The sequence below is a fragment of the Kogia breviceps genome, chromosome 3 (genome assembly GCF_026419965.1).
Source record: "Kogia breviceps isolate mKogBre1 chromosome 3, mKogBre1 haplotype 1, whole genome shotgun sequence".
Classification (NCBI taxonomy): Eukaryota; Metazoa; Chordata; class Mammalia; order Artiodactyla; family Physeteridae; genus Kogia; species Kogia breviceps.
In genome coordinates, this window is record NC_081312.1 from 101872021 (window position 1) to 101899278 (window position 27258).

Below are 27258 nucleotides of genomic sequence, written 5' to 3' on the forward strand. Positions count from 1 at the left end.
GTCCCCTGCATTGGCAGGTGGATTCTTAACCACTGAGCCACCAGGGAAGCCCTAAACATGCTTGTTTTAAAGATGCTTTTAGAATGTCTGTATGTGTATAACTGAGTCACTTTGCTGTACAGTAGAGATTGGCACAACATTGTAAATCAACTATACTTCGATAAAAAAAATTAAAGTTGCTTTTTGATTATTTTATTATTATCTCTAATTCTTGGGGTGCAAGTGCTCCTTGTGTCATGTTACTCTCCCCTTTGATGGTTTGTTTCCTCTTGCAGTGGTTTGTTTTTGTTTTTGTTTTTCAGTGTAATCCTATTTTGAGTTGGGATTTGTTTCCATGGGAGTCCCATGTGTTTTGGATTATGGAAGCATTCCTAAGGGGAGCTTTGTTTTCTCCCCTGCTGGGGCCCTACAAGTTTAGCAGGTTGCCATTGGTTTGGGGTATGAATTTGGAGTTTACATTTGTACCTGGTGAGAGCCTGGGTTTCCATTTCTTATGGACCCTCTTTTTCCATGTGGACCCTAGCAGATGGCAATGTTCGTCACTTCTCCAGGTTGGTGGGCAGTCTTTTAGGCCCTAGTTCATGGGAGGGTGGAAGCGTAGTCCTTCCTGGCCTCTGGCTTTATGCATTTATCTCAGCTATAGTTCCTGGCATGCAGGAGGCCTGCAGCCTGGACTCTTCTCCCATAGGGGTGGTTAAATCTCCAGTCCTCAGCCCTCAGCTGTTAAAAACTATATCTAGGTCCCTTTTCCCTTGAGCCCTTCAGCTTTGGTGCCTGCTCACTGCTCTCTGATTCCTTCCTTCTTGTTTCTGGCACTGTGGGCTCTTGGTTTCAAGCTTAGCTATGTGTGTAAGGGGTGTGGAGTGTTAAATTTTATCTAGCATGTCTAGTGAGATTTTCGTTGGAGACAGGGAGGTGGTAGAGTTGCTCCACATCAGACTATCCTCGCTCATGATTCTGTTTGCTACTTTGGTTTTTTGCTTGTTTGTTTTTAATAGCTTGGACTTTATCTCTCCTGTGCTGGGTATTTGCCTTATTTCAATGAGTTGTGTGAAGTAAGCCCTGATATTATCCCTCCTTTACATGTTTGTTTCATTTTACAGATGAGGAAAGAAGGGTGAAATGGGCTGCTTGTGGTCTCAGAGTTGGGAAGCTGGGCTATGAACACAGGTGGTCCAACTTCTGCCTACATGCCTCTCCTCTTCCTATTCCAGAGAGAGAGGGCAAGGATAATCTTTTCTTAGTGGTTTCATTACTCTAAAAGTAACTTTATTTTTTCTGATTTTCCAAGTAATTCAGACTCATTTTAGAGAATATAAAAATTTGTAAAGAAGAAAATATAATCATCACAACCATATAACTTAGGTATAAATGTAAACATTTTCTTGTATTTCCTTTGTGTTTTGTTTTAAATGGCTATTACAGACATATTTTTTTGGTTTTATTTTTGTGCCCAACCTTTATTACCTAACACCCCATGAGCAATTTATATAAAGTATTTATTATTTTAAAGTGTTATTTTAAAATAGTTTAATTTTTAAAAACCATATTACCGAAGTTATATTGACTCAATAATTTTTAAAGTACAGAAATGTGTAAAGTAAAAGTCAGCCTTACTTTCCACAGGTCATTGTTGTTAACAGTTTGGCCTATACCTTTTCAGAGCTTTTTCTCTTCACAAATACATTTGCTTGTTTTTAACAACTTACTTTTTTATTCAGGAGTTTTACAACTTTTTTACTCAGTATTATGACTGTCCTTTGATGCGTGTTTATAAAGATTTATTTAGCAATGTTTTTATAATCATATCTCAAAATTTTATAAGTAATGTGAATAGATGTTCATGAAAAATTGAAACAATATAGGAAAATACATAGTGAAAACTTATAGTTTTAAAACATATTATAGTATTCTGTTGCCTACTCTGCTCCCTCCCATCCCAGAGGAGGCCACAGTTAGGCATGAATCAGCTTCTGTGGCTGTTTCTGTATATTTACCTATTTAATGTGTAGTCACAGAATGTGGGAGAGTATGTGTGTTTAGTATAAATACAAACTATCTTTGTAGATGCCGTTTGACCCTTTGCCCTTCTGTCTGTATTTCTGTGGCAGGATAGATTATTCTAGAAGTTGAATTTGCTGGATCAGAGGATATATGTATATTACTATCTTTTCATATGTTTATTTGCCTTTTGTATTTGTTCTGTGACTTATCCTGCTTGTAGCCTTTGCCCATTTTTCTTTCTTTTTTTAACTGTGAAAAGCACATGAGATTTACTCTAACAAATTTTTAAGTGTATAGTTCACATTATTAACTGTAAGCATAATGTTGTACAGCAGATCTTTAGAACTTTTCCATTTTGTATGACTGAAACTTATACCCATTGAAAAGCAGCTTCCCATTTCCCATCCCTCTCCCCTCAGCCCCTGGCAACCACCATTATACTTACTGCTTCAATGACTTTAACTACTTTATTTTTATTTTTTTTGCGGTACGCGGGCCTCTCACTGTTGTGGCCTCTTCCGTTGCAGAGCACAGGCTCCAGACGCGCAGGCTCAGCGGCCATGGCTCACCGGCCCAGCCGCTCTGAGGCATGTGGGATCTTCCCGGACCGGGGCACAAACCCATGTGCCCTGCATTAGCAGGAGGACTCTCAACCACTGAGCCACCAGGGAAGCCCCTTAACTACTTTAGATACTTCGTATAAATGGGAGTGGCTTATTTCTATTTATTTACATTTATTTAAATTTTTATCGACATGTTTACATTATTTAGCATAATGCCCTCCAGGTTCATCCATGTTATCACATATTGCAGAATGTCCTTTTTTGTGACTGAATAATATTCCATAGTATATATAAACCACATTTTCTTTATACATTCATCCATTGATGGACGCTTAGGTTGATTCTATATCTTGATTATTGTGAACGGTGCTGCAGTAAGCATGAGAGTACAGATACCTCTTCAAGATCCTGACTCCAGTTCTTTTGATTAAATACCCAGAAATGAATATTGCTGTATCATATGATAGTTATATTTTTTATTTTTTCAAAAATCTCTATACTCTTTCCCACCATCAGTGTACAAGGATTCCAGTTTCTCCACATCCTCTTCAATACTTGTTAATTTCTGGCTTCTTGTTTGTTTTTTTTAATGGCCATCCTAGCAGATGCAAGGTGATAATCTTGTCCTTTCAATTTGCATTTCCCTGATGATTAGTGATATTAAGCATCTTTTCATATACATATTGGCTATTTGTGTGTCTTCTTTGGACAAATATCTATTCAAGTCTTTTGCCCACTTTTTAATTGGGTTATTGGTTCTTTGCTGTCAGGTTGTAGGAGTTCCTTATATCTTTTGGATATTAATCCCTTATCAGATGTATGGTTTGCAGATATTTTATCCCACTCTCTAGGTTTCCTTTTCACTCTATCTCCGTTATCTCCTTTACTGTGCAAAAGCTTTTTACTTTGATGTAGTCCCATTTGTCTATTTTTGCTTTTGTTGGCTGTACTTCTGGTGTCATATCTAAGAGATCATTGCCAAAACTAATGTCATGAAGCTTTCATCCTATATTTTCTTCCAGGAGCTTTACAGTTTCAGGTCTTACGTTTAAGTCTTTAAATATTTTTTTTTTTTTAAGATTTTTTGATGTGGACCATTTTTTAAAGTCTTTATTGAATTTGTTACAATATTGCTTCTGTTTTATATGTTGGTATTTTGGCCGTGAGTCATGTGGGATCTTAGCTCCCTGACCAGGGATCAAACCCACACCCTGTGCATTGGAAGGCAAGGTCTTAACCACTGAACCGCCAGGAAAGTCCCAAGTCTTTAATCATTTTGACTTGATTTTTTATGTGTGGTATAAAATAAGGATCCATTTTCATTCTTTGCATGTGGATATCCAGTCTTTCCAACACCATTTGTTGAAGAGACTGTCATTTCCCCATTGCATATTCTTGGCATCCTGTCAAAGATCAGTTGACTCTATGTACGTGGGTTTACTGCTGGGCTCTGTATTGCTGTTCCATTGGTCTATTTGTCTGTCTTTATGCTAGTACCATACTGTTTTGATTACTGTAGCTTTGTAATATGTTTTGAAATCAGGAAGTGTGAGGCCTCAGATTTGTTCATCTTTCTCACGATTGTTTTAGCTATTGAGGGTCCTTTATGGTTCCATAAGAATTTTAGAATTGTTTTTTCTCTTTCTGTTAAGAAGTGCCTTTGGGATTTTGATAGGGATTACGTTGAATCTATAGATCACTTTTGGGTAGCATGGACATTCTAACAATATTCAGTTCTTCCAATCCATGAACACAGGATGTCTTTCCATTTATCTATATCTTCTTTGTTTTCTTTCAGTAATGTTTTGTAGTTTTCAGTGTACAAATCTTTCATTTCCTAAGTTAGATTTATTCTTAGGTATTTTGTTCTGTTTCATTCTATTGTAAATGAGATTGTTTTTCCTAATTTCCTTCTCAGGTTGTTTATTGTTAATGTACAGAAACAAAACTGATTTTTGTATGTTGATTTTGTATCCTATAACTTTCTGGAATTTGTTTATTAGATCTAACAGTTTGTGTGTATGTTGTGTGTGTGTAATCTTTAGTGTTTTCTACATATAAGTGCATGTCATCTGCCAACAGAGGTAATTTTATTTTTACTTTACAGTTTGGATGCCTTTTAACTTTTTTTTTTTTGCTTGATTGCTCTAGCTAGGGCTTCCAGTACTATGTTGAATAGATTTGGTAAGAGTAAGCATCCTTGCCTTGTTCCTGTTCTTAGAGGGAGAGCTTTTAGTTTTTCACCATTGAGTATGATGTTAGCTGAAGACTTTTCATATATGGCCTTTAAAATGTTGAGGCCATGCATTCTTTTCCTAGTTTGTTGAGTATTTTTATCATGGAAGGGTGTTAAATTTTTGTCAGATTCTTTTTCTGCATATATTGAGATAATCGTGATTTTTATCCTTTGTTCTGTTAATGTGGTATAGCACATTGATTTTTGTATGTTGAATCATCCTTGCATCCCAGGGATCAATCCTGCTTGGTCATGGTATATGATCCTTTTAATGTGCTCTCAAATGTGGTTTGCTAATAGTTTATTAAGGATTTTACATCTGTATTCATCAGGTAGTTTTCTTATAGTGGCATTTTTTGGCTTTGGTGTCAGGGTAGTGCTGGCCTCATAAAATAAGTTTAGAAGTATTCCCTTTTCTTCAGTTTTTGGGAAGAGTTTGGGAAGGATTGGTGTTTTAATTCTTTAAATGTTTGGTAGAATTTACTTGTGAAGCCATCTGTTCCAGGGCTTTTCTTTGTTGTGGGATTTTTGATTACTGATTCAGTCTCCTTACTAGTTATAGGTCTCTTCAGATTTTCTGTTTCTTCATGATTCGGTCTTGGTAGGTTGTAAGTTTCTGAGAATTATCCATTTCTTCTAGACTATCCAGTTTGCTTGCATATAATTGTTCACAGTAGTCTCTTATAATCCTTTTTATTTCTGTGGCACTGTTGTAATGTTTCCTCTTTCATTTCTGAATTTATCTTCTCTTTTTTTCTTAGTTTAGCTAAAGGTTTGTCAATTTTGTTCATCTTTTCAGAATACCAACTGTTAGTTTCGTTGATGTTTTTCTGTTCTCTGTTTTGTTTATATCTGCTCTAATCTTTATTATTTCCTTCCTTCTGCTAACTTTGGGTTTAGTTTGTTCTTCTTTTTCTAGTTCCTTGAAGTATAGTTAGGTTGTTTATTTGACATCTTTCTTGTTTTTTAATGTAGACTTTTATTACTACTATAAACTTCTCTCCTAATACTGCTTTTGCTGCATTCCATGAGTCTTGGTATGTTGTGTTTTTGTTGCCTTTACCCGGCTTTCTATTGTTATCTTTTTCTTATTGATCTGTAGTAGCTCTTTTGCATAGATCCTTGTCCTTGTGTTTCAAGTATTTTTCACACTTGTTGGTCTTTCAGCTTCATTGTAGTTCTTTCATCAGGTAGTTTAAATTTTTGATGTTGCTAAATATGTTGATTTTTTTCCCTTGATGGTTTCTGTCATACTTAAAAAGGCCCTCCCATCCCCAATATTATAAAATATATATAGTTATTATTTTATGGTTGTATTTTTTATATGTAGATATTAACTCCATCTTGAATTAATAGGAAGGATGTGAAGTAGGGATCAAACTCTTTTAAAAGGCAGTGTTAAATGGCTGCACAGTGTTCTGTCATGTGGATAGCACCTTCATGTGTCACACCTTTAGCCTATTGTAATTTTTTGCTATTAAAAATACAATCGTACTATATTTCTAGTTTCTTCTTTCAGGTAGATTCATAGAACAGAATGACAAGGTCAGGAGGATACTAAGAAAGTAAGGCAGTTACAAGCAGGGACTTGAAGGTGCACTGCCTGCATTTGATTCTCAACTTGACACTCTTGGATCACTTTGCAGCCTTCTTCAAGTCACTTCCTTGTGTCTTCCTTGTTCCTTGGTTTTCTCATCTGCAAAATGAGGGTAATAATAGTACCCACCTCAGAGCATTGTGCTGAGGTTTTAACTGTTTAATGCACATAAAACACTGGGGATAGGTTCTGGCATGTGGTAAGTGTTCAATTATTATTGGTTGTTGCTGCTGCTGTTGTTTTTATTGTGATGGGTATTTTAAGGCAAGTGACCTTCAGAAAAGGTCATGGTATTTTAATATTTCCTTGTGGGAATATAGGAGATCCCATTGCCCCAATTCTTGTTATTGAATATTGTCATTTTTTTAAAGCTTTTCTAATTTTACATATGAATAACGGGCTCCTTCTTTGCCATCCCGGGAGAGGGGGTGCACTCTCCTCTGTGTATCCTCTTGAACCTCAAAATGGAACTGTTTTCTTTAGGAAATGGCTTACATTGCCTTCTAGATCCCTTTTATGGGGTTGTATTTTAGAACTTGAAGTCCACCTGCTTTTCAGTATGTGATTTTCCCCCCACCCCAAATTCATCAGTTAGCCCTCAGCAGTTCTCCTAAGTTCATTCCTGTGGCTTGTTCTTCAGGTACTGACATTTATTTGAGCCCCTACCGTCTGCCAGGCCCTGTGCCAGGTGCACAAGCCTCACAGAGGAGTGTTACTGTCTCTGTATGAGAGAGACTTAGCCTGGGCGAGGGCAGAGGGCAGCACAGGGGAAGCTGGCCTCAGAGTTGGAATGTGTATACCGTAGTGCTGTCCCCCAGGGTGTGGGGCCGTGGGGTTGGGAGAAGCCCTAGGAGATGCTCTCAAAGTTGTAAACGGGGCTGACTTGAAACACAAAGTGCACCTGTGTGTTCTGCCTGAGGAGACCTGCTCTGTGGAATCCCACACTTGAAAATTTTTTTTACTTTATAAAATAATTCATCATAGCATTTTTTAAAAATATGTCTTCCTATACATTTAAAATATGTAGTTTGAAGAAAAAAGTTTGATGACACTTTTCTGAAGCACCAACTTCGGGCAGGTTTCTTGACTTCTTCTGTTCTCAGACGAAGGTCAGATGAGATGTTCTCTCACTCAGCTCAGCTCTGGCTTTCTGAGCTCTGTGGTGTGAAGTGATGTCAGCAACCACTGTGGACATTCAGGTGGTAGGTAGTTCACGGGCTGGAATAAGCAGTGCTGCCAACTTGAATTCTGCAGAGAAAAGGAGCTGGGACTTTCCTCTGTGGCGCTCAGACTTAGACTTGGCTGGGCCACTTCACTCCTTGGCATAGAGGTGTCCTCATCACCAACAGTGCATTTTAGTTTTTCTTCCTCCTTTTGCAGAAACACCCCATTTCTGGGCAGTCTTCTTGATTATTGCATGGAGTGATTATATGCCTAGAGGGAAAGGTAGGACTGCCACCCTCTCTCCCCTCCCCCACCCTTCCTCCTTTCTACTGCTTAATCAGAAAAGTGTCCCTTGGCTCTTTCCAAGCCACCGAGTTTGAATTGATCTTTGTTGCTTGTAAGAGGTGGGGAGGCACTTTCTGGTTCCTGCTAAAGTTACCTGACAGCGGAAGGTGTGCATCTGATAATTATAACTCTAGTGCTTCCAAGGCCTGAGCGATTGAGCTAAGAGCAGTAATCCTGATCTTATCAGGAGGGTTTTGTAGTCCAACAGTGTTGCTTATAACAGTATCTGTTTTACTTCCTGGGGCTCCCCTCTCCTTTTAGGATTCTCCTATAATCCTGCCCATTACCCCCTTGTGCATGTCTCATTACCTCCTGGGATCAGTTAAAACTGGGGGGAGGGCAGAGATGTTTTTCTTTTCTTCCTCCTGAGATCAGGGAGTTGGACTTTTAACATTAACAACATCATCAACCCATCCAGTAGTAGGATAGTCACAAGTGTGGTATAGATAATACCTACAGAGCCACAGATGTAGCCAAAGAAAAGGTAGTTTATGTGTTGCTTATTTAAAAAATAATAACAATACTAACAACAGCACTGTTCAGCCCGAATACTTTTGTTACACTTTGTATTTCAAAGTTATTGACTGATATCCATGAGCTTGGGATCAGCCCTTTGAAGTCTAGTGATTTAGCTAATGACTACTTTGAGGTTCAAGTCCCAGGAATTTGCCCAGATCCGAACCTTGGGTGGGATTCAGAATCTATTAGATTATAGAGAGTAGACGGAAAGGAAACACATGAATGTTTGTGTCTTCAGAGAACACTCAAGAATCTCTATAAAAGTTGTGGTGTGTGTGATGGTGTTCTAAGGATGGGGCAGTTTCTGAGAGGTTTCAGAATATGGGGAGCTCAAGTGAAGAGTTAGTAGCTTAGCCTCTGCGCTTTAAGCCTGAAGGAAGGGGTTAACTCTTGCCTTGGGGAGGAGTGAGGAATGGGAACTAAAATTGCTTTGGACATCTGAGCTGTGCTTTAATAAGATATTCCAGGTGGTCAAGGAGTAATCCTAAAATAGCCTAGATACTTAATTGCTTTTAAAGTCAGGCGCTCCTGTCTCTGGGGAGGTACAGCTCTAAGGAATGCAGTACTGGCTCCTAAGATCTTAGAGGCGTGGTCTGGTTGGGCTTTTTTTTCAAATCCCAGTAAAAAAGCCCAAGGTACGTTTCTTGGGTCAGGAGATGCTGGTTAAATGTCTCTTTTCTGACTGGAAGTTTGGCAATAAGCCTTTGGCTCTTGCTGCTGCCAGTTGCCATAACCTGGCGTCCTCCAGGGCTGTGGGATTGTTCTTGTCACCCCCGATGCAACCCCAGAGACGGTCTATTTTCATTAGTGCTCAAAGACCTCCTGCTTGATCCCCTGCCCAGCGTCTCTCCATTTTCATCAGAGCATACCTTTCTCACGACAAGATTCAGATTCATCCTTCTCTTTTTCATCCCCTCAGTCCAGATCCGGTTGATTCTCTGACTTGGCTGCTTCTTAAGACAGTCATTTCTCCCTGGTTCTACTGCTTTCCCCACCCCCAACCCAGATTATCAGTGTGGGCTACTGCATAGGTGGCCAGCCCCAGTGCTGGCTTTCCCTCTCAAATCTTCCATACCGTTTACAAAAGTAATATGTTAACGTTGTAAATCATTACTGAGGAACATTAAAAATATATTTTATTAAATGAAGAGTCATATTGCTCTCTTATATTGTGATTGTGTCAGTTCACTGAATTATTCTGTAATTTCAGTGCAGTCTGAATTTTTTCTTAGTTGTGGGGGGTGGGGAAGAAGCAAGTGATGGGTCTTGACAAATGATTCAGACGTTAATCTAGAAAAAATAAACAGTTTTTTAAATCGTCTCTCTCTCTCTCTCTCTCTCTCTCTCCATTGGACTGTAACTTCCAAGAAGTCAGAGGTTCTTATCTGTCTTGTTCTTTTTCCTTCAGAACCTTTCACAGTATCTGGTATATCCTAGTGATCAGATGTTTGTATGTGAATGAATGTTAATGAAAAAATTGAAAAGTGAAAATCCCCCATGATTCCAATCCGATTAGGTGCCTATATACATTTGTATGTGTATATTACATATTTTCCAACAAAAATGGGTCATTAAAATCATCTAAAACACTGATTTAATCATTTATTTTTCTGTTCAGAAAACATCCACCGCCTCCCCCTTCTTCACAGTTCAGAGTTTAAATTTCCTCCTGGTATTCAAGGCATTTCACAGCCCGTTTCCACGTTAACTATTCAGACTTGCATCCTCCCTGCCAAAACATGCCTTGTTTATCCCCCACTCCATGCTCATTGAGACTGTAAATCTCTCAGCCCATTCTTCCAGGCCAGCTTCTTCTCCACCTCTGAGCCGCCTCCTTTCTTCCACCTCCTGGGCACTTTGTGTTTTGGTACTTTGACTTGCGCTATCTGTTAAATGCTGTGTGTGTTCAGCTTGTTTTTCCAACTCTGTGGTAAAACTCCTGGTGATGGGAACCGCTTTTGGGGGGGAGTGGGTAATTCTTCTCAGCAGCTTGCACAATGCTCTAACTGGGGTGGGTTCTCAGGAAATCAGCGTTGAATGAATTTGTCCTAGGCTTTTTGCTTCTCAGGACAGAAAGGGCCCCTAGGGGCCCTCTCATCCAGCCCTATCTCATGATGGAATCCACACCATGACATCCCAGACAGATGGTCATCTAGGGACAGGAAGCTGCCCACCTCCTGCGAAGTCCCACTCCATTATTGGGCAGTTCTGATTGTTAGAAGTCTTTCTTCTAATCGACCTGAAATCTTCTCCCTGTTAACTTTTGCTTAGTGACTCTAGTTCTGCCCTCTGGGGCTTTAGAGAAAAAAGGAAAAGTGGAAAAAAAAAAAACACAACCCTGCTTCCTCTTCCACAAGGCAGCCTTTTAGACTTTCAAGGATAGTGACCACATTTCCCCTTCCAGGGTTGAGGTGTTGGGGAAGCACTATTCAAATTTTGAGTAGCAGTCAGATTAGACTCTGATTTGTTGTTTTTTCAAGGCCTTTTATTTGCATGCTTGCCATGCTAGGTGCCATATTCTTCTAGTCCCCTCAGAGGCATAACCCACTTGTCTGTCTGTCTGTCTCTCTTCTGAGAGGAATGTGGGGGCTTCTCTTAGCCAGGATGTTCTGTTTTGGAGGTAGTGGTAAAAGGTTAGCAGTTCTTATTCCAGTAGCCCCAGATAAGTCTCCTGGGCAGATGCTGTGTGAGTGCTGTTGTTCTGTTTGGCTGCACCTCCCAGATGAAGCCAGTGCGAAAAATCAAGGAGCAAAAGAATCTCCCATTGATAGAGCCACCCAAGGCAAAGAACTGGCATTTGTAGACATTCTGTGTACAGAGGACATTATTATTCTTTTCCTCCCTTTCTCCCTTCCTGATGTCCCCACCCAGAACACTCTCTACTGTTCTTTCCACCCACGAGGCAGGGTGGTGTAACAGAGAGCCAGGCAGACCTGGATTTTAATGCTGACACTACCACTTGGGAGCTCTGAGACTGTGGGAAAGGTAACTAACCTACTCTTTGAGCCATTTTTTTTCCATCTCCAAATAAGCACCTCTACATTGTAGAATTACGGGAGAAAATGCTTGGTAAGCTCCCAGTCTGGTCCTTGTTACACAGAAGATGCACAAACCCTAGCTTCCTGCTCCACTTTCTTCTTTCCCCAGCCTTCTTTTCACTACCAATTTTGAGAGATTTACAGGCAAAAACACCCGGTGGCCTCCCTGGGGAAAATGAGCTGAATGTGGGTATGGTAGCCAAAGCTAGCCTTGGTTGGGTATTTGGGAACAAACTGTCAGTTTCCTGTGAGCTCCTGGTGAGATCAAAGCCGTTAAAGCGAGCTCTCTAGTAGGAGAGGCTGAGAAGGTCGTAAATGGCAGCGAGCAGCCGCTCTGGCTACTGTTGATCCCACACATTTCTTGGCTGTTGAATGCTGCTGCCTGCTGCCCACATGGAACAAAGCCTCTTCCCCTGGCTGGTGGACTTGCACGTGGCGACCCTTCAACTGAAACGATTTTCTTGGGGACCCCTCTTGATCTCTAAACTGTTGAGTGGGGTGCATTTTCCCCACACTTACTTCTACCACTCCCTCCTTTCCTCCACCACTACAGTCTCAATCAGGCACATTCTACATTGAAAAATTCATCATTTCTGAGCTGATAACTTTCTAGCAGGCACACCCACACCCTGCTGATAGGCCAAGAGACCTGCACATAAACTTGAAGTGCATAAGTGAGCTGTGTTTTACAGCAGTTGATCAGAGTTAAAAGCCAAGAAAATAACTGCTGAAGCCTGTAATCCTCCCAGTGAAAGGAGGAGGGGAAAATAGGAGTTGTGTGGTTGGAGGTCCCATGGGGGAGCTCATCCCTGTCTCTGAGCAGATGTGTCAGTGCTTTTTATGTGCTGGGGGCTGGGGATACCCTGACAGGATGCTTACAGACTGGGGACACAAGCAGGGGCACAATAACCAGAACATGAGGTGACACAGCCCAGAGGAGAAGGACACTGGTGGGCAGAGAGGCTGCACGGAGGAAACAGCATTCCAGCCAGACGGTGAAGGGTGAGCAGGGCTTAGGAATTACTCTCACCTCAGCCAGAAAATCCTGTGAATCAGGGTTGAAGTTTAATTGCCTCAAAACAAAGTAATGCAGAGAGAGTGGACATTTCCCCGTCAGCCCCATCTGAATGTTTTAAATTGTATAATGGCCCAATTTTGCCTTGGACAAAAGAAAACACCTCTGCTCCTGGGCAGTTCTTTTCCTGTGTTTTCTTTGAATAGTAGCTGACACTCCTATCTGTGTAATGGGTCAAACAGTGGGATTGCTCAAAGAATGTAGTGTCCTATTTCCGTCCTGTTCTGACAAGTCTCCCTGTCCTCTGTGGTCACCGACCTAGTGCGTGTCAAGCTAAAATCCCATCTCTAAGAAGATTTTGAATCTGAGTGGTTCTTAGTGGGCCGTGGCTAGTGCACGGTCTGACCATCCCACTGCTCGGACTCTGCTGAGATTTGGGCAGAGCTGGTGAAAGCCACGGGGCCATGACGACCCCCATCCCCATCCTACAAGGCATTCTCCTCCGTTCGGAGCTGAGCCCTCACACTCGGGTGTTTATTTTCACACGTAGTCACACACCCGTGGTGGCACTGGCACTGGCGTGCTTGTTTTTACACTCCCTTACTGCTGTGGAAAGCCCTGTCTGAGATTCTAGGCTGTGGATTCCATCCTTCCCACCCAACTGAGTGTTAAATAGTTTTTGAGTGAGCATTCAGAGTGCCTAGAAGTTATTGTGATTAGCAAAAAACTGTGTTTTCATCCCTCTTGGTGACCGATAAAGAATCCTCCTGTGAACAGAATCAGCTTCAGATCTCCAGCTAGAGAGTTGGGAATTGAGCTGCCACAGTAAACAGCTGACATAACAGAAGCAGCAATGATCCCCCATTAAATGTCTTTCAGCTGATAGGGGCCCCAGGGATAATTGACTTTCCAGCAGGAATTACTGGCTCAAACAAAATCACTGGGCATTAGGGTGACCTACTGCAGCCTTTGAAAGGGGACTGTAACTCTGTCTGGTTTTGCTGAGCTGACAGGCATAATTCATCTTGATTATTCATTGTGCTAGTTGCCAGCAGATGACACCAGATTTCTGTTGACTGTAATTACAACGTGGGGGTGGGTTTTAGCTTTTTTTTTTTTTTTTTTTTTTTAATAGTGTTCCTCCTGCTTGGTTGGTGGCCTCCCTGAGCTGAAGGTGCTATAGGAAGATTTCTACAGCATCTGCCTGGGGAGATGATGTGTGCACAGTCAGATAGCATTTCCTGAGCACTTCCGTACACACGTCTTTTACTAGATAAGCAGGGAAACAATTTGATGTAGCCTGTTTCATGTCAACTGACAGGGTGTCACTTCTTGGTTATACTTACCTCTGTGTGCACTAAATTGCTGCTCTCAGAAAGTGGGTCTACATCTCAGAGCCCACTTTGAGTAGGGGAAGCAAAGTATGGCCCCAGAATTTAACTGAATAACCTGAATAAACCTCCTGCTTTCAGGCAAGCTTTACTAAAGAGAGAGAAAGGAATTAGAGCACGCTTTCATTTATTGGCATGATTTTACGAGATCCCTAAGCAATCCAAAGAATGTCCTCCCAAGAAACCTGCCCTCCAACCCCAGATGTCTCTCCCCAGCCACTTACACACCCCAGCCAGCTGGGTGGCACACGTGTGTGCTTGTGCCTATGGGCACCTTTGGTCCTGGGGGAGAAGTGAGAGAGTGATGGTCTCAGTGTGTCCATTCATCCCTGAGTCCTTCACTGACAGGTGGGATGAGGTGAACAGGCAACTTCTGCTCTGACATTTCATTCTCCCCACTAGCAGAGGGCCTTTTGGACTCTTCTGTATGTATATATGTCTATATATTTTTTGAAGAGCTGCTTAATTGGTTCAAAAAAACAGTTAATGCCTTTTAACAGTGATTATAGTTCATCAGGTATTCACTGGAGCCTTATAAGTGTCAGGCAGTGTGCTGCGTGCTAAATGTACAAAGATGAATAAGACACTTTGCTCTCAAGGAGCCTACAATATGTGGGGATGACAAATAATTCTAAAATAATATGTGAAATTCTAAGCTCGAAATGTACAGAGAGTGCTTCCAGAGTACTTGTGCAGCTGGGTGTGAAGGGAAGGCTTCCTGTAGAAGATGATGCCTGATTTGAGAAATAAGAGTTACCCAACTGAATAAAAGTGGGAAGCAGACTTCAAGAACATAAACAAAAGCATATTTGCCATTTCCTCCTGTTCAGTTGAATGGTGTTGGTTTGACTTAATCAATTGAATTAGGTTTAGGTTTTCATTACTTCTCTAATGAAAATGAACTTCACCCTAGTGGCACAGAGTCTCTGTGCCTTGGGAATAATCTCAGGCCCTGAGGGCCCTCATATCACTAGGCAGTTCTAATCACTAGAGTTAGGGCTTCTGGTGGTGAGGCATGGCTGAGAGACCACAAGATCTTTGAGATCTTTGTCTTGCTCCCTTTGACCCTTTATCTTCCACTTAGAGTGTTGTACGGGAGGCCAGGCTAGGTATCTTCACAACATACCATATAATATACAGACACATCATAAAACATACAAACATATGCCATATAGAACCTGCAGGAAAGTGGTACATCTCAGAGTGATGCCTTCCAGAAGATGAGCTAGGGATGAGCATGTTCTCAGAAAATTGGGCCTTTGTGTCCTTCTTCTCCAGGGTTATCAGGTATAAGTAACACCCATCCTCCTCCAACAAATGGAGATGATTCTTCCACGTGACTCCCTCTGGTTTTGGAACCATAATTGAAAGCATAAAAACAAGATGTCCCTGTTAGGGTGGCAGGGGCAGTTACTCGAGCTGTCAGTCTTTCAGTGTGAGCCAGGAGAGCACAGTTGCTATGGGTCCTCATCTGCACCCTAAACGATTGCCTTCCCCTCTCTCACTCTCTTCCTACTTCTTTCTGAACGCTGTGCTTTGTTCCCCTTTAGAATGGTGGTTTGGCCTGGAGTGATGATGCAGATGGAGGCCGGGGAAGAGAGATCTCCCGTGATTTTGCCAAGGTCTGTAATGTTTCCTTTGTGATAACGAAAGGGGCAGTTCTGCAGTGGGTCGTTGTATCTGATCCCCAAGGAATAAGGATAGAAGTGGCCTATGAGTCACATTTGTAGTCAGTCAAATGGTTGTGTATCACTGGTGTAAGACTTCCTGCATAAGATGGAATTTTTCATTGTGGTGTTTTTTTTCTCCCCTGGGGGGTTTGGGATCACAGCTGTATGAACTGGACAGTGATCCAGAAAGGAAAGAGTTCCTGGATGACCTCTTCGTCTTTATGCAGAAAAGAGGTGAGTGTTCAGTCTACTCATCATTTCAATTCACTGAATATTTATTGAGTGCCTACTGTGTGCAGGTCACTGTTAGCCATCCTCCCTGCAGAGTGCCAGCATCTTAGCCTAGGAGGAAGAGAGCCATTTACTGCCAGTTGGTCCCATACTTATCAGAATAATTGACAACCAGGTTGAAGGGGGCAAAGAGGACCTGGGTAGAAAATAAATGGAATGATCATCCAGATTTGGTCCTGCTTTATTTTTGTCACTGTTCTGATTAACTGGTCTCTGGAGTCATTTCAAATTCAATTATACTTTTTTCTTAGCCTTATAGCAGTCGTGGACATCACTTAAACTGGTATATGGGGCTTCCTGCTAGTGCATCTAGCTTAACAGAGACTTAGAAGGGCCAGTGAAAGAATAGAGGCCCTTCAGGATTTGTTGGGAGGATCTGACATGATCCACGAAAAGGAAAACCTAACTCTTTTTTTCTTATCCATTGGCTCTTTGATTTTTGCATTCACTGGCTTGGTTGGGGTGTTCCTGCAGTTTAAGTGTAGGGCACATGGGCATCTGCCTTAAAATGCACCTTCCCACTTCCCTGTCCTTCTCTCCTCTCACTCTTCCCTGCCCACCCACCCCCAACCATCTCCACTTTGGACGATGGCATGTCTGAGTCTTGAGCCCAGTGACTCAACTTCCTGGCTTTGTATCCTGTCACAGCAATGGGTTCACCAGCTGGGTCAGCCCTCAGGAAGCATGGTCAGAACCCCAGTCTCTCTAGGAGATGATCCTCTGCAACCTGTGTAGCTCCATCTTCTTCACCTCAGGACAAAGCTGTAAGGGAGAGCTGCTCCTGCCAGCGTGTTCCCTGGGATCCTGCCTGATCATGTATCCCTTGGTTTCTGTGTCAGCTCCTTTATTGAGACCTGGGAATGAAATCCTCCCCTTTATCCTGGGCTGAGCTATAATGACAGCCCCCAGCAACTAAATATTCTGAGTTAACTCCTCTCCCTCCCTCTTCCTCTCCCCACCAACCCCATCCCTCTTTCTCTCCCCCTCCTTCGCCTTCCTTTACCTTCCAAAGCCTTATTGCCTTCTTAGTAGCACGCCTGTTACTGCTGGTTTGCTTACAAAGGCAATCGAAAGTTCTGAGTCTTGGTTTCCCCCCATCTCCAAGCCTATCAAAGCAGTCTAAGCAGCTCTAATTAGTTTACTCCTCCAACTGTTATCTGGAGCTGCATGTGTCAGTAAAAAACAAGAATATAATCCTGAAAGATAATGTGACTGGCAGCAATGAAACTCCCTGGTTGCCCTGAGAGAGAGAAATCCACTTAATACTTTGGTCTCCCCCTCCAATTACCTTTTAATTATTTACAAGCTCCACAAGCCCAGCTGGTGCAAACCCGGGAGCTGATCTCATCTCGGAGGAGCTGCTATAACAATATAGATTTTAATCAGCAGTGTGGCTCCACTGCTTTATAGTCTATTGATACTTTATTGTTTTTCTCCCTTCCCAGAAGGATTTTTAGTTATATCAACCTAGCCAAGAGTGAAGATCAGTAATTGTTTGTTTACTTCTATATGTCCCCACTAGATGAGGCACTCCTTGAGGACAGCCACTTTGTCATTTCTCCAAGTCCCCAGTGCTAGCACAGGGCCAGACCTGGAGGCAGGTGCTGCTCAGGATGTGTTTGCTGTAGAAGCAGTCCTGTTGGTTTTCCTAACTCAGCTGCCCCACGCAAGGAAGCTGAGCTTCCCCTCCCCCACCTCACTCCCACCCACAATTAGACAGCGGCCTGTGATTGGAGGTCAGCAGTCCAGAGTAATGTGTGCTGAGTGTCCCGCTGTTGCACAGTGCTGGGGCTACCAGACTGCCATCTAGTCTATTCCACCCAAAGCAGGAGTAAGAAACTCTCTTTGATCATGTCAATTTATGGTTATTCAGGCCCTGAGTAAATCTTTTTTCTGTCTTCAGCACTTATGTTAGGTATTTCGCTATTTGCTGGCATCAGCAGTAGAAGAGAGACAGTCAAGTCAGTTTTGCTACTTGTTAATTACTCTAGTATAAGGTTTCTCAGCTTCAGCATATTGACTTTGGGGATTGGATAGTCCTTTGTTGGGGGGGCACCCCCAGTCTTGATAACCAAAAATGTCTGCAGATATTGTAAATGTCCCCTAGGGGACAAAACTGTCCCCCTGTTGAGAACCACTGCCATAGAAATATAGGAAAGAAGGTGAAGATCAAAAATTTCCTCTGCAGAGAAACTCTTCGGGGAAATCATCTTATCTCCACTCAGGTAGCAATGTCTGAGGGCGGCAGGGCCTGTGTCGGGCAATAGGATGAACTCCCCATCCGTGGCTGAGTGCCAAAGGAATGGGTGCTGGGGCCCCATCCTAGGCTGGAGTGTAGGGACCTGAGAGTTGCTGTAGCTCCAGTATAGGGAGAGTGGAGGCAGAAACGCGGGGCATGTGTGGTGTACGTGGTCCAGGCACGGCTGAAAGAACCCTTGTCTGTGGCCTGGATGAATCAGCTGGCACCAGACTGTGAAGAGCCGTGTTTGGCCAAGAAGTTAGCACTCCTGTCTCTGACATAGCTGAGTTATTGAAGTTAACACATGAGAAGTATCGCTAGAGCTGTGCTTTCAGGAGGTTTGCTGTGACAAACAGTGTATAGTTGGGCTGAAGAGGGAAGGCTGAGGCAGGGAGACTGGAGGTTGTTCCCTTTAAAGTCACAATGTTCTCCTCCCTGGAAAACTCATGGTTGATGGTCTAAATTAGAATGGGCACTTCAAGGGGACTGGGAGCAGTTTGCGCTTCTAACCATGTGAAGCCTGCTGTCTTTACTCTTCACAGAATGGTGAGACCAAGGGCCCCCAGACATCTGTGACTTATTTGTCAATCCCAAATTGGAGTGTCTGGGGTACTCAGGAGCCCAATCCTGTTAGCAGGCTGGGTGCAAGGAAAAGCCTCATGGATCCTGGCAGTGGGTTAGCAACTCATTCTCCAGAGCTAATATGAAGGATAAGCAGTAGATTTCAAAGGAACCACTGAAAGCACCCTGAGTTTGAAAGGCCCGGTGATGCCCACCTGGGCCGTGAGTGGGCCGGGCAGCTTTGACATGGAAGGCTCCGCTGCAGAGGAAGTGGACCGGGTTCCAAGGGTGGCAGGACACAGCAGGCGGCCCCAAATGACTGCAGCTGCAGGTGATAAAACGGCTGTCCAGTGGGAGAGGGGCCCAGCCGTAACCACTGCTTTGTGCTGGGTCTCTCTGGCTTGTTAACATGTTTGGGTGAATTGACTGCAGTAGATGGGCCTTTCAGCTCGAGGCACCTTGGTTTCTAGGCCAGACCGGGTGACTTGCACCTCGCGACCCCTCCCCCACCAGCAGAACAACCCGACCCAGAAGGCGCCTGAGAAGAGGCCGAGGCAGTGCCCAGTAGGGCTCCCTGTGTCCTGCCTGCCTCAGGAACGGCTGCTGCAGCCTGTCGGGAGGCATGCGGAGGGTGAAAGAGCTCTGGACTAAGGAATGTGAAGCCAGTGCTAACATCCCACCCTTCTCCACGATCCTGAGCAAATCCTTCCTCTTCTGGAGGCCACAGTTTCCTTAATTATAAAATGCACAGGTTCATTTAGAGTCAATCTGGAAGTTTCTTCCAAGTTCTCTGTTCTGTGTTATGTGTCCCTGATTGTGTCTCTTGAGCTACAAAACAGATAATGAGCCACCCTCGATAACCAAAATAGAAGAAAAGCCCCTTGAGCAATTTTCTATCAAAATAGTTGTGTAAAAACTGCACCAGGGACCCCCAAAACCAAATGCTTCACTCCTTTCCTTGGTGAATCATGTGTTTCTTTTGCTGACTGAAGCCAAACTGAATTAAACAAATTTCTTTTGATTGTGCTTCCCACACAAATGTTTCTGTAGAAAGATGGGTTAGATCTCAAAACACCCATGCCTCTTTTTCCTCACCTTTTGCCATGTGCATGTGCACGCACGTACACGCACGTTTGTGTGTGTGTGTGTGTAAAACACACACACACACACACACACACACACACACACACACACACCTTTCTTTGTCCAAAAAAAAAAAAAAGCCAAACATTTGTAAATAAAATCCTCTGTCTAATTTAACTCACAGTGGGTGATTCCTGAAGTATCATTACCTGGTAGATTTTCCAGGGGGTACGGAGAGGGGGAGGTGCTAGTTTGGAAGTCTCATAAGCAAAGGCTTATAAACAATTCCATTCTTCCTTCATCACTAAGGAAGAAGAGCTTGTTCTCTTGTTCCCTAGGCAGTGAAACAAAAGTGTGGTTTCATCAAAGAGGAGGGAGATGATTTTGCTGTTAATTTTATTATTGTTACCCCATGTACTTTACAGAACCCTTTCAACCCATTATCTGATCTGCTGCTCCCCACAGCTCCAGCTCTGTGGGGTGGAGAGAGCAAAGGTTATCACATTAGCCATGAAGAATCAGCCCCCACGTTAAATGACTCACCTGAGGCCACAGAGCCAATTTAGCACTTGGTCTCCTAATCCCCAGGCCAGGACTTTTTCTCCTCGCCTGCACTGCCCTTGAGAAACTTGGCCCCTGGCACCAGCAGCTCCATCACTTCCCACTGGGACAGTGGACAAGCCTCATCTCTCCTTCAGCCTTCTGAGCCCCACAGAGACAGTGGTCCGCCTCCACAGGTTGGTCTCCGGTAGGGTCTGACAGCATCTAACTGATTAACACGAGGTAGAACTCTTCATGCAAGAAGAGTCTTCATCTCAGGGTAAGGTGGCTTATCTCTCAGGGAAGGGCATATGTGACAATTCACAGTGGCTGGCACAGAAGGTGCCATCTGTCAAGGCAGGTTGGGGTTGGGGGCACGGGAGACAGAAGCCCTAATGGTAGCATCTTGCACGCACCCGGAGTGCCCACAGCAAGGATCTCCCTTCCAGCCCCCGTCCCAGCTCGGCACACCAGGCTAAGGACCTGCTTGGTCATGTGGGAGACAAGTTTTGTCAAGACCTCACCGGAGAACTGCTGTCCCTCCCCCACCAGTTCTGTTAAGGGCTGCAAACTGACCTTGGTTTTCCCAAATGGATTGTTGGATCTGTTTTTGATGTGTATATACAAAGAATTTACTGTGGGAAAAGGGCTTGGTCTGCCTCAAAGTGCAATTTGAGTGTTTTTCCTTCTGTTGTGTGCTTATCTATCCATCTCAGGCAAGGAAATGTTCGTGACATATATTGCTTTGCCTTTTGGCGGAGGGAGTTTCTTGTATATTCTTTGTATCTTGCTGTAAATGGTCTGTGCCATGGCCACTCTTCCTGATAGACTAAAATATGTTTGTCTTTGTCAGATAAAATAGGCTTCGGGCTTCATATTCTAACTTTACTCACAAATGAAAGTCCAAAATGCAAATCTTCCTTTGTCTTAGGCCAGATCTTTTTCTCTCCCCAGGTGATCCAACCACTGTTCAAGTACTGGGGTTTTTTTTCCCCCCACTTTTAATAGTCATTTAAATACCTTATAACTACCCAGTTATCCATGATAATGAGAAGGGACCCTGGTTTTTGAAAGGCATGATTAATTTGAATAGCTCACTTTTGTCTTTCAATTCAACCTCTTCCCCTTCAAGATCGTATATTGGTACTTCTAGCACTTGGTAAAATGGGGTTGATAGTTTTGCCTCCTTTTTTCCAAGGTGAGCCAATATTCAGTACATTGTCCTAAGGTTGGCATAGGGAAAGTTTGAAGGGAGAGTTTGACCCAGTTACACTATGGGAAAATCTACTAGGTCTTGAGAGGGAGGGGCATGGATTGGCAATGAAAGCTCAGACAACCATGCACTGCTCATGCCAGAACACCCCTGAGTTGTTGCACCTCTCCCCTGCCAGCCTTCCACCCCCTGTCCTGGAGACTCGGGCCAGGTCTGTTGACCAGCAGCAGGTGAAGCAGAGATGACCCGACGGTCCACCTCCTTCTAACTCCTTAGCCTACTTCTCTGAATGTAGTTTTTATGGAAGGAAACAGCACAGCCATAACCATAATTTTATTATTGGCCATAGTGGAGTACAACACGGCATATGCTGTTGAACTTCACCAAAGCAGTTAGTCTGAACTAGACTATCAAGAAGGGTAATGGGTTTAAAATTAGCCTCTCAGGTTTGGTGCCTCCAGAACTCCCATGCATTGCTGGTGGGAATATAAATGGGCATAACCACTGGAAATCTGTTTGGTAATGTTTACTAAAGCTAAACATATGCCAACCCTATTACCCAGCAATTTCACTTCTAGGTGTATCCCCAGTAGAAATGAGAGCTTATGTTCACTGAAAGACACATGAGAGAATTTTCGTAGCAACACCATTCATTATAGCCAAAGAGTGGAAAGAACTCAAATTTCCATTGGTAGTAGAATGGATGACTAAATGTTGGCATAGTCCTGTAGTGGAATACCACACAGCGATAACAAAGAATGAATTGTTGCTGTACACAACTGGGATGACTCTCACAGGCCTAACGTGGAACAAAAGAAGCCAGACAGAGAAGACTATATACTGCATTCTTCCATTTATGTAAAGTTCAAGAAAGTCACCTATAGTGATACATGTCAGGATAATAGTTACCTCCTGGGGGCGGGTAGGGGATGGATATTGATTGGGAATGGTAATGGAAGAGTTTTCTGGGGTGCTGGAAATGTTCTGTATTTTGATCTGAGGAATGGATACAGGGGTATGCACAGCAGTAAAGATCTGGTGGGCTATATACTTAAGATTAGTGCACTAGGCTCTATGTCAGTTATACACCCCCCCGCAGTGGGAAATCGGAGGTAGAGGGCTGAAGCATACGTGTTGGTATTAGGATATTTGCGCATCCTTGCCTCTGCCCTGACCTGTGGAACAGTCATCTACTCACTGCATGGCACACCACCAGAGCCTGCTGCTCAGTTTCTCGGTGGGAGGTATTTTCTACGTGAACAGGTCAGGGGGAAAATCACCAGTCATTCCTCTGCTTGTTGCTGGGGAGCAGGACTAGAGCAAGGCGGCAATTAATATGCAGAGGAATAAGCAGGAGGCCTGCCTGCCTGTCTGCCTATGCACATTCCCCGCTTAACGTGGGACTTAACTCTTCTAGGCTCCCTGGTCAGCTGCCCAGCTCTCTTGACAGGCTATGGAAATGATTAATGATCTTGTTCAAAGTCAGGAAAAAGCAGCGAGGGTCCTTGGCAGGGCCACGCCCTGGGTCCTGGGCCCTCACCCCTGACCAGTAGGCAGGAAGGCAGCCATGCGACTCTGTCTTGGGTCCCTGCCCCCTGATTGCTTCTGGTCTTGACTGGAATGTGCCCATTCTCTGTGGTGGGGAGGAAGTGGCCCTCCCCCCAACATTCCTGCCATCTCCCACCTTTGTCTCTAGTGCCAGAGGAGGCCATCTCCCATTCTGCCCTCACCCCCACTAAGCTCTGTCTCCATGGTCTGAGTGCTGGGAAGACGAGCCAAGTGCCGGGGGAGCAGCTTTTGTTCAGCTCCATCTTCGCTGAAAGCTCCCGATCACGATCACGGCTTTGGCCTGCGAGTGCCAGTGCCCAGCGGCATTCCCACCTCCAAGGGTTAAAGCCCCAGGAGCCCCCACAGCTTCTCTGGGTCCCGGCCTCATAAAAGCCTTTTCCACATCTCCCTCGGGCTGCCTCAGGCTCCCCCACTGAAATCTGATAAGGGGCCTCTTTGTTGGAACTGTCAGACTCCTTTATTGAGGAGGGAACTGGAGACCAGCGGCATTTCTTGGGGTACAGATAAGGCCCTGGATTGCTGTCAGAGGGAGCATGATTAATTACCCTCAATCCTAGCTCCTGCTTTGATAGCAGTGACTGACAGTCCACAGGCTTCCCGATCAGGTGCTCCCACCCGCTCTGGGAGGTGTGATGGGGGCGGAGATTTGGTCTCCTGCAGGACCAACACTGGTGACCCACCAAGAGCTCCCTGCAGTGGCTGCTGGCCTCCTTCCTGGTTCTCTGCAGGTTGCTTTTGCATTTATTGTGGACTGAGGCCTGTCCCCTCTCAGGTGAAGAGCCTCTTTAGAGGAAGATGTAATCCAGCCCAGAGAATAGGCCAGAGACTCCCCCACTTCCCCACAAGGCTAGAGAAAGAGCCATTGCTTATGGGCTTGAACTTCACAGACCTGGTCCTAAGCCACACAGGCGCCCTTCATTGGAGAAGATCCCAAACCATCCATCTCAAGGTCACCTGGCAACATTATTTCGTAATTCAGGCAAGCTCCTAAAACCAAGTTACCTCCCTTGGTAATAGTCACAACTATCAATTTTTTAAAATTTAATTTAATTTAATTTTTTTATACAGCAGGTTCTTATTAGTTGTCCATCTTATACATATTGGTGTATATATGTCCATCCCAATCTCCCAATTCATCACACCACCACCACCACCCCACACCCAAACTGTCAATTTTTGTTTTTGAGTTTTTACTCATAGACTCACTCATAGGACTTTAGAACTGGAAGTCATCTGGAAGCAAATTCCTTGCTTCAGACTGACAGGGAAACTGAGGCCTGAATATTGTCGATTCCCCCCCATCCCCACCCCCACCCCCCAGCATGATGTATTGGTTTTCTTGTTCAGGCAGGGAAACTCAGCTAAAAGGCCTTCTCCCCTTCTCTTCATAGTTGAGTCTCCTTGGGACAAGGGAGGTGGCTACCAGGCCCCCTAAGCCCAGAGCAGACTGCAGAGAGAGACCAGCCTGAGGACCCTGCCTCTCTCTTAGTTGTCGAAAGAATGGAAGCCAGGGCAGGTTTTGTGTCTGGATTGGCTGCATAGTGTGAGAAAACCATGATGTCATCTAGAGCTGGGTCTCAGAATAGCTTCAGCTTTGTTTCTGACGGTACTGAGGGGCCCGCCTGCACTGGGAGCTACTTTTAGCAGTTTCCTGGAGAGCCAACCATGAGGAAGAAAATGCCCATTCCCCTTGCCCACTGATCCTGGAACCGGGGTGCCTGGCCAGGCCATAGGGGCCCTGGTGAGAGAAGTCATGACCCCCACATGCCCAGAGTGGGTCTGGGTTGCAGAGCAGCCCTGACCTGTGTTTTCTCTCCAGCAGTGCTGGGAAGAGGTCACTCTGGGGACTTGAAATGCCACTTTGCTCCTTCCTTGTCTTCTCAGGTCTGGTATCTACCTGTTTCCCTTGCCCCTTAGCAGTTCCCAGCCTAATGCAGTCACTGTCTGTGTGACTATAAAAAAGGCTAATTTTAAATTAAATTTCTACATCTATGACATTGTTGTCTTTGAAAGAAGCCATCTCAAATGACTAGCCATTTAGTCTAGTGACTACTCCAAGCAAATCTATAATTCCTCTCTGGGGAGTTGCCTTCAGAGGCAGTTGGAGCCACACTAGATAATCTGTCATGGTTTATGGCCACACCTCATCTTCACACAAAATCAGTATAAACAGCTTGATCACTTCATCCTATTTTCCTGGCTTGTTTTCATGAATGACCATTTCTAAAAGTAAAATACACCCTTTACATTTGAAGATTTACTGCCCTTGGAGAGAATCAAATGAAAATAGTGTAAACTCTGAAAGCTCTTCACAGACGGAGCGGTAGCTGGCTCTCCAAGGTGACAGTTCTGAAGGACAGCACTCCCTCACCTGGGCATGCCCTGCTTGGCAGTCACTCACTCAGCCATGCCTGTTCTGTGGGCATCACAATCCCAGCCCCCTTGCCCTCTTTAACACCTGTCTCCCCTTCTCTTTGGCCCCACTGAATGAAGTCATGGTTTCTTCACCAGTCAAAATCCCCAGCTCTCCATCCATTCCTGTGCTGCCAGTCCTATTATTGTAGGACTCAGACACAAAGGGCTTAACCACTCTGGGCCTCGGTTCCCCAGTCTGTTTAATAAGGGTCGTGACCCACTAATGAACCTGCCAGGACCTGAGAGGAGAGGGTGACTTCTGTTCAGGGCTGTCAACAATTAGACACTTAGTGACAGACCCTGGTGGGCACACCACAAGCAGGAAGGAAATGCGTTTAATATTCCCAGTTGGGTTAACACAGAGCTGGTTGCTTTGACTCTGAGAAGCAGGTTGGTTGGTTGGTTGGTTTAATCTGCACGGTAGTTTAGCTTATTAAACATTATAATATTCAAGGCATGATGAAGGAAAAACAGTCCCTGCCTTCATTGAGCTTACAGTACTCCTGGGATACCAGACGAACATATGTGAAACAAGTGTAACTATTTGCTGAACTTGTAGTGGTTATAATAGAAATTCTGAGAGGAAAGAAATCCATGTGAACTGGGGTAGTTGGAAAATTCTTCCTGGAGGGAGTGAACGTTGAAGGCCAGTGTAGAGAGGATTTGAGCACAGACAGGTCATTTTAGGCTTGATGAGGAGGGAGAGTAAAAACAAAAAGTAGAGGAGAGAGGAGCTTGGCTTTAGGGGTGAGGGTGAGAACGACCCAACTGATGGGAGTGAGAGTGAGTTGTTGGGACATGCTTAAAATACAGCGTACGTAATCTTCTAAGGAGTGTTGGGGAACCCGAGTCATGAGATTGAACATGTGAGATGGGCTGGGTCAGCAATAAGTCATTGTGGGTTTTTAAACTAGGAAGCGAGTAATGGCGTGAAAGTGGTGTTTTCATTAGATGGTCTGGCAGCAGCGTGCAGGCTGAGTGCGAGGATTCAAAGCTGCTGGGGGCATCTGACGGTGAGCCAGTGAGGGCCTGGCCCAGGGTGGTGGCTGAGGGCCGGAGAGGAAGATGGCTTTGAGCGGGGCCTCAAAGCAGTAATCGGTGAGCCTCCCGACAGCCTAAAGGTGGGTGAGAGAGGAGGGAGAGGAGCCATTGCTGCCTCAGAGGTTCCTACCCAAGACCTCAAAGAATGATGGTGCTGCTGGAAGAAGAGGAAGTGATGGGAAAAGGGAGGTGGCCTAGGGGATGAAGGTGAGCTCATTGTGAACATCTGACCTGGAAATGAACAGGTCACATGTGTAAAGATGTTCTGGAAGCTTCTGGAATTGAGAGCTTTGAGGTCTTGTGTGAGGGGGCCTTGGGAGTGGGCCTCCCAGACTCTCCAGGTGATGCCCTGAGGGTATGAACTCACCAAGGCCATGAGCGTGCTTGGGCAGACAGGCCTGCAAAGAAGGGAGACCTTAGCCCTGTCCTTCCGGGAGACCAGTTCTGCTGCATGAGACTCTTGTGCTTATGACAGGAATAAGGTCTACTATCCAGAACAGCACAGGGAGAAGAAGTTAACCAACACATGAGCTGTCGTGCCAGCAGTCCTCTGATATTTTACCAATGACTCTTTGAACTTAACTGTATGGCCCCTTTGTCCTTGACCCTCCAAAGACCAGCCAGTCAAGACAAAGGTCTTCAGGACCTCTAGCTCCCTCCCCACACTGAGAAAAGAGGCCCAGTCCCACCATAGCAGTGCCACGTGTTTGTGCTCATGCTACTTCCTCCTCATAAACGTGGGACCCTTCACTCCACTCAGGCTT

General features: G+C 44.3%; 1 protein-coding gene across 3 annotated transcripts in view; it reads left to right on the plus strand.

Annotated features, from left to right (window-relative positions):
* Positions 1–27258, plus strand: part of ARID3B (AT-rich interaction domain 3B) — a 53184-nt gene that overhangs the window by 16069 nt on the left and 9857 nt on the right. For all 3 annotated transcript variants that reach the window (XM_059058648.2, XM_067029344.1, XM_067029345.1), the window contains exons 3-4: positions 15423–15494; positions 15704–15776. In XM_059058648.2, coding sequence (XP_058914631.1) covers positions 15423–15494; positions 15704–15776 — 145 coding nt within the window. The remainder of the gene's footprint in view (positions 1–15422; positions 15495–15703; positions 15777–27258) is intronic.